The sequence below is a fragment of the Tinamus guttatus genome, unplaced genomic scaffold (genome assembly GCF_059628265.1).
Source record: "Tinamus guttatus ecotype Peru unplaced genomic scaffold, ASM5962826v1 Tinamus_guttatus_pri_ptg000155l, whole genome shotgun sequence".
In the NCBI taxonomy this organism is placed as follows: Eukaryota; Metazoa; Chordata; class Aves; order Tinamiformes; family Tinamidae; genus Tinamus; species Tinamus guttatus.
In genome coordinates this window covers 8628449-8635974 of record NW_028288689.1, presented here as the reverse complement: position 1 = coordinate 8635974, position 7526 = coordinate 8628449, and the positions used below count along the sequence as shown (strand labels likewise).

The window sequence follows — 7526 nt, the reverse complement described above, 5'->3', positions numbered from 1 at the left end:
CGCGCCTGCCCTCCGCGGTGCGGGGAGCCGCGGGACCCTGCTCGACAGCCCGGCCTCGGCGGCTGCACCGGCTTTGCCACTCGTGCAAGTGTGGGGTGGAGGCACCGCGGCGGGAGGGGAGGTTTAAGCGCCGCCGGGGCAAGAAAACGAATTCCCGTGGGTAAAGCACGGAGCAGCTCGCGCGGCGCCGACAGGAGCTGGGAGGCGGGGAGGGCGACCTGCCCCGCTGGGGCGCAGCGCGGCGGCCCGGGAGCCCGCAGGGAAGGCGGCCCCGACGGGCTCGGGGTCCTGCAGGGACCCTCTCGGTCGTCCGCTCCCGGGGAGGGGTGGCCGGAGCGAGTCCCTCCATCCGGGTCGGTCCTTTCGATGGCGTTCAGAAAAGCTCCCTGGAGCTGCGCAAAGCCCCGAAAACAGCGGGGATAATTTTGTCTATTTTTTCTTTCTTTTTTTTTTTCCTTTTTTTTTTTTCGTTGGAAAAGAAAAGCGGGAGGGAGCGCCGGGGCCGGGAGCGGGCCATCCCGAGGAAGCCGCGGGGAGCGCCCGGTCGCGCCGTCCTGCTGCCCTGCGGCGGGGACCGAATCCGGCGAGCGGCGAAGCCCGACGTCCCGCCGGGGCCGCGGGGCCTCGCGCCGCGCGGCCGGGAGGCGCCGCTGCCGCCGCCGGGCGCCGGTGCGGGCGGCCGCGGCGCCGAGGCCCGCACGGCGGCCGCAAGGCCCGTTCCCCGCCGCCAGCGCCGTTCCGCGCGGCTGCGGGCGCTCGCGGGCGGCCGCCGGCAGGCGCCGCGCAGGGTCCCGCGGCTGCTTGCGACGGGGCGGCGCGCGCCGTCGGGGCCGCCGCGGCGGCCGGCCAGGCCCCTCGGCGGCGGCGGGCCGGGTCGTGCCGCGCCGGGGCGGGCCGAGGCAGGCCGGGCCGGGCCGGGCCGTGCCGGGGGGCGGGCCTCCCCGCGGGGCCGCAGCGGAGCCGTGCGGCGGGGGCGGGCAGCCCCTCGCCCCGGGGCCGCCCCCCCGCGGGGCCGCGCCGCGCCGGGCCGGGCCGGGCCGGGCCGGGCGCGCTGCGTCCGCCCGTCGTCGCGGCGCTGCTGCCCGCGCGGCGGGGCGGCCCCGCGCCGGTGCGCCTCTCGCTGCCGCTTCCCGCGCCCTCTCCTCGCTGCGGCGCAGATCTCGCGAGAGCGGCCGGCTGGTGGCCGCGGGGGTTGTTGCAGCAGCGGCGGCGGCGGCGGCGGCAGGAGGAGCGGCGGCGGCGGCGGGCGGCGGCCGGGGGCGGCCGGCGGCGGCGAGCGGCGGGCGGCGGCGGCGGCAAGCGGCGCCCGGGGCGAGCGAGCGGGCGGGCGGCGGCCGGAGGCGGCGGCCGGCGGCGGCGGCCGGGCGCAGGGGCGGGCAGCATCATGGCGGACAGAGACAGTGGCAGCGAGCAGGGCGGCGGCGGCGGCGGGGGCGCGCCGGGCTCCGGGGGGCCGGGCTCGGGCGGCGGCGGCGGCGGCGGCGGGGGCCCGGGGGGCGGCCTGCAGCACGAGACGCAGGAGCTGGCCTCCAAGCGGGTGGACATCCAGAACAAGCGCTTCTACCTGGACGTGAAGCAGAACGCCAAGGGCCGCTTCCTCAAGATCGCCGAGGTGGGCGCCGGCGGCAACAAGAGCCGCCTCACGCTCTCCATGTCGGTGGCCGTGGAGTTCCGTGACTACCTGGGCGACTTCATCGAGCACTACGCGCAGCTGGGGCCCAGCCAGCCGCCCGAGCTGGCGCAGGCGGCCGACGAGCCGCGCCGGGCGCTCAAGAGCGAGTTCCTGGTGCGGGAGAACCGCAAGTACTACATGGATCTGAAGGAGAACCAGCGCGGACGCTTCCTCCGCATCCGCCAGACCGTGAACCGCGGCCCGGGGCTGGGCTCCACGCAGGGCCAGACCATCGCGCTGCCCGCACAGGGGCTTATCGAGTTCCGCGATGCCCTGGCCAAGCTCATCGACGACTACGGCGTGGAGGAGGAGCCGGCCGAGCTGCCCGAGGGCACCTCCTTGACTGTGGACAACAAGCGCTTCTTCTTCGACGTGGGCTCCAACAAGTACGGCGTGTTCATGCGGGTGAGCGAGGTGAAGCCCACCTACCGCAACTCCATCACCGTCCCCTACAAGGTGTGGGCCAAGTTCGGCCACACCTTCTGCAAGTACTCGGACGAGATGAAGAAGATCCAGGAGAAGCAGCGGGACAAGCGTGCTGCCGCCGCCGCCTCCTCCTCGGCGGGCGCCGAGCAGCAGCCCGAGGCGGAGAGCAGCGCCGCCGCCGCCGCCGGGCCGCCCGGCGCCCTGCTGCAGGCCGACGAGCCCGAGGAGGATTGATCGCCCGCCGGGCTGCCCTCGCTGCCTCCCTGCCTGCTGCACAGAGACACACACCCCCACAGAGACTGAGCCTGTCCCGGCAGAACCGAGAGACCGCGGCACGCCACCCGAGAGAGAAGGAACGCGAAGCGTACAGAAAAAAAACAAAAACACAAAAACCACAAAAGAAACAAAAAGCGAAAAAAAAAAGGAAAAAAAACAGACAGAGACAAAAAAGAGAAAATCGACAAAAAAAAGAAAAATAACGTACCTGTTCATAACTCCAAGGGAGCACCCACCCACCCGACAGCCTCCACAAACTGACAGCCGAGCAACTCCTCCGACCTGCCACCCATCGCTGGATGTTCCTCCACTTTACCCACCGTATCAAACAGTAAGCAGCTGCTAAAAAACAAAACAAACAAAAAAATTCAAAAAAAAGTAATAACATTATATATGAACTGTGTTTCCTACTTGATTAAAAATATAAAGAACTGAGTGTTTATTTCCCTAATTAACCAAGAACTTTTGTACACGTTTAAGCTATTATTATTAAAAGTGTTTGCAAAATGGTCAAGATTATAATATTGCTGAATTATATAAAAAAAGAAGTCCTTTTCATGTTGAGCTAACATTTGACTTTAGCACAAAAAAAAGAGATATTTTAGAACACGTAAAATAATATTTTTAGTTTTTTCTTCTCATTTTGTTACCAAATTTCAAACCTTACATGGAGGTTATTATAGTATATTTGACACCCTATATACCTGTGATTAGAGATGTGTATATATATATGAGGGCTAGGCATGCTGTGTGTCTGAGCTTTGTCTAAATGTTATGCAGAAGTTTGTAGAGTTAAAAGGTACGTAGGTTTAATTCATGCAAGGTAAACAATAAGTGCTCTCTTTTATACAATATGCATTGCATCTGGACCTTAAACATATAAAAATGGTCAGTGAAACTTCTGTGAACATGAAGAAAAATTATTAAAAAAGGCATTTAAATGAAATTTGCTAACTTGTGATTTTTACGTTTGAACCAAAGTTATTCAAATAGTAAAAAAAAAAAAAGAGAAAAGGAAAAAAAAAAGGACAAAAAAGTAAAGATTTCCTCCCATATTTTTCTGCACCTGTTTGGTTTACAACTAAGTAGGCGTATTGTCATTATTGTGTATATGAGATGTACTTGTATTGTTCATAATATATTTTTTTTATTATGTGTACTTAAAGTACTTACCTAACGTGCAGCAATTTCCAGTAAACCTGTTTTTGGACAACAGGTAGTGAGTCTTTCTGTGTCGTCACTGGCACTAGCACTATCTCCTAAACTTGTAAGAGGTCTGAACCTGTATTTTGATTTGTGCCAGTGCTGTTAACTTCTGTAGGCCTGTTAGAAATCAGTGCAACGCAAGTATAGAGTAATCCTACTGAGCCATGGGATTTTGAGTTTCATTTAAAAGTGAAAGCCAAGTTGGTGTCTGTAAAGGATTTCCATGTAGCTGTGGTGCTAGTTATTACTGGCTACATACATTTTAAGTGTAGTTGTGACCCCCTTCCTTTGCCCCCGAGTGTACAAGCCTTCTCTCAAAAGTATGTACTTGTGAGCTCGAGCTAAAAGCGTAGGGTATGAAAGTGCAGAACGGATCAGAACACTGCTTTGTCAAACGGTGTTCTCCCAATTGACATTATTTGTAATAATAGACTTTTAAAGTTTTTTTTTCTTTAGAGGAAAAAAGAAAAAGAGTTTGTGTGCTTTTAATTGACTAACTTCTTGCTGCTGTATAGTAAAATATTAATATATTTTTATCATTAAACTGCTGCATGACTATCATCATTATGAGTGAAGAGAAAATGTTATAAAAAAGATGCCTTAAACAGTAAAAACAAACCTTTTTTTTTTCTTGGCTGGAATTGAGTAGAAAGTGTTTAAGAGATACTAGGATCTTGTTCCACTCAAAAAGTTATGTTTTTTTTTGGATGCAATCATTTTTCTTAACGTTCTTGGCAGAGTTAACCATGTAGTAGACCTAGCTGCTGTGTATAGAAGGTACCACCTGTAGGAGCGGGAAGTTGTCTGTGCTCTTTATGGATTGTTAAGGATGGAGTTTTGGAAGGGTGGGGAAAAAAAAAAAGCTTGTTTTCAGTAATTTTATTTTCTGCTCTCTTTTTATTTCCATTTGAAATGATAATTCCCTTTTTATTTCTTTTTTTTCTTTTTTTTTTGAGATGTACTGTAAGTGTCAAAACAAGTTGTTTGCATTGTAACATGCATTTCCCTTGAAAGTTTGTTGTTAGTGTTCACAGAAAGTTAAATATGAGATGACAGTACAGTAGTTAGGTGTTTCTGTTTCTTTAACAATCACTGGAAATGTTTAAAAATTGCTTTATCATGCACTTTCCTATTTCCGAGTAGTAAAATAAGCTTTCCGAGTGCATAATGTGACATTTGAAATGGTTCTCAATTGCATGTAAACATTGTCTAATAACCTGCTTTTTTTTTTTTTTTGCCTTTTTTTTTTTAATTGGAGGGTTTTGATGAGCAGTTTTCATTTATTGTACTTCAACTGTGATGTGTAAAGGACTGCATTCTCCATGCTGCTAGATGTAGTGAGGACATGAATTGCTTTGGTTTTGCTACTTGATTGTCTCGGTTCTACTGTTCGCTGCCGCGCGCAAAGTTGTGATGTTGCCGCTTGCCCCGCGTTGCGCGTGGTTGCAAACTGTTCCCTGTGGCCAGCAACAAGCGGCGCGCGTCAACCGCAGCCAAGCGCCCTCCGCTACCTGGGGGTCCTCGCCAACATTGTCAAACAGGCAGCGCTTCCCCCGCGCGCGGCCGAGCGCCGGGAACGTCCCTTCCCGAGCCGGGCTCGGCCGCTCGCGCCCGCCGGCAGGTTTTGTGAGCAGTGGCGAGAATTTGTGGTCAGTTGCTTTGGTTTGGGGTTTGGTTTTGTTTTCTTCCATTTTTTTTGTTTGTTCGTTTCTCCTAATGCACGTTATATATGTTCTAGGACTTTATGAATGATGATAATGAAAGACTAAATGACTGTAAAGTTGCTATTTTTTTGCTTTCTTTTTTTTTTTTTTTTCCCAGAGGTGCTCGGTACTTTACCAAGGCTCTAATATCTCAGTATTTAAAACAAAGTACAGAAAACCCTGTTTAATGTTAGAAGAAGAAAGGTATATTTGACCATATGTGTTGTTTTTTCTTAAAAAAAAACAAAAGACAGTATGCTCAAATGTGCCAAGATATCTAATTCCTGAGAAGTATGCCTTATATTTTCCTCGATGATATGCTTTTAAATGTCTTGTAGAATAGGTCCAAGAGCATGATAAAACTACTTTATAATGACTACGTGCAAGAAAACTTGAAATTCATTGCAATACTGACATTATTTTATTTTTAAGCTAAAGGGACACTGTCAAGTAATTTACTCTTAAAAGATGACCTTCCTTGAAAACGGTTCTACTCTAACGGAGAAATGTCCTCCAAATTCAAAGTTTTTTTTTTTGTTAAAAAAAAATGCTCTGTCTCTTGAGAAATTAAATAATAAAAAGAAAAAAAAAAAGAAAGAAAAGAAAAAAAAAACAAAAGCAGTAGCCGCTGTTGACTCGTGCCTCTTCTTTGTGGTTCTGCCTGCGACGCGGCCGGGGCGGCGGCGGCCCCGGCGCCCTGTCCCAGCGGGCCGGGAGGCCGCGGAGGCCGCGGGGGCGGCGGCGGAGGAGGCGGAAAAGAGCCGGTTGCGGGGTGAGGACGGGGGGTTCTCCCCGAGCTTCCGAGCAGGCATCCTCGAATGCGATGGAGAGGTGATTTCCAAAAAAAAAAATACTTGACAGTGTCGCTTTCTTGCGTATCCCTTGCAGGGGTTGAAATTTTCTCAGTGTAGCGTTCTCCGAGAAGCAGAAAACCCAAAACTTTGCTCTTGTAAAGGGCAGAAAGGCTGTCCCGATGCGGGCACCTGGCTAGCGAGACAGATGCAGTCCTCACGTAAGGCACAAAGCTGCTGATAATTTTAACCCCTGCTCCGAGCCGACTGAGAACTTCTTTTTTGGGGGGGTGGGAGGGGAGCAATTACTTTGTTGCCTTTAAAAATAGCACTGTAACCACCTTTTTATGATTAGCTGTAGTATAACCTTTGTCCCTTCAAACTATGCAAGCTATTAAATGTAAAATAGGGAACAGTTAAAGATAGTTGATTATATTCAATCAGATGGCATTCATGCACTAACTGGAGTATATACAGATAAAGCTATTAGAGTGACTTGTATGCTAACAGCAAAATATAACATACCTACCTATTCTAAAAATGACTATTAATATTGTATAACAGGACTGTGGGTCTGGGAGGGAATGTTATCTCTTACCTTCTTAAAAGGGGATTTAAGATTTTTATAACTGTTTTTTCCATCAAACTTTAATATTTTTGTCAAATTTTTTAGGTATTTAATTTGTAAAATAGATTTTACTTTGTACTGGCGTACAGAAAATAGGGAATGATTTAAACTTTTTGAAGCCAAGTGATCAAGTACGTTTGTAATAAAAAGTCAATGGATCTATATCAGTCGTACTCACTGTTTTCATTTCTTGTACGTTCTAATGCAGTGGCGCTGTATGTCTCCCAAGGAAAAAAAAAAAAAGAAAAAATTGGGGAGGTGGGTGGAAGGAGAAGGCAAAAAACCAAGCATTGATATTGCCAACCGATGCAACTTCTCGTATGCAAAGTGGCCTTTTGGTAGTCAGTGGAGATTTGGTAGATATGCATTTTTACTAAAAGCACGTGCACCTTTTCGATGGCAGTTTGTGAAAACCCGAAGTTTTTGCCATGACTTTGCTTCATGCTTCCACCTTGATGTAGTTTAGCACCTGTAAACTCAAACTGACCTTTGAGAAGTATTTTTTCCCGAACATTTAAGGCAAACAACGAGACGCTCTGATTTCTTATAAGGTGGTGAACAGTGGCATGTTTTATTTTTGCACTTGCACACTCTCCCTTCCTCAAAGGTCGCCACTTCTTATTTTCTCTAAGCTGGACAACCGCAACCTTTTTTTTTTCTTCCCTAAGTACAATTATTAAGTGTTCGGGGATTGAAGACTGCAGCGGATCCGAGCGAGTTTGGATCCAACACTTTGCAGAGCACCGACCTTATTTTCGCTTGCTTAAAACCTAGGCCTTCCCTTTCTTCTTTCAGGGCATATACCAAATCTGATTGACTTTGTT

General features: G+C 50.3%; 1 protein-coding gene across 1 annotated transcript; it reads left to right on the top strand.

Annotated features, from left to right (window-relative positions):
• Positions 1-1384: 1384 nt before the first annotated feature.
• On the top strand, positions 1385-2414 carry PURA (purine rich element binding protein A). The gene has a single exon (XM_010220257.2). The coding sequence runs from the start codon at positions 1385-1387 to the stop codon at positions 2330-2332; it is 948 nt and encodes a 315-aa protein (XP_010218559.2). The 3' UTR covers positions 2333-2414.
• Positions 2415-7526: the final 5112 nt, after the last annotated feature.

What these genes read in the sequence shown, in the direction of transcription:
- PURA (XM_010220257.2), top strand. Translation starts at nt 1,385, where the DNA reads ATGGCGGACAGAGACAGTGGCAGCGAGCAGGGCGGCGGCGGCGGCGGG.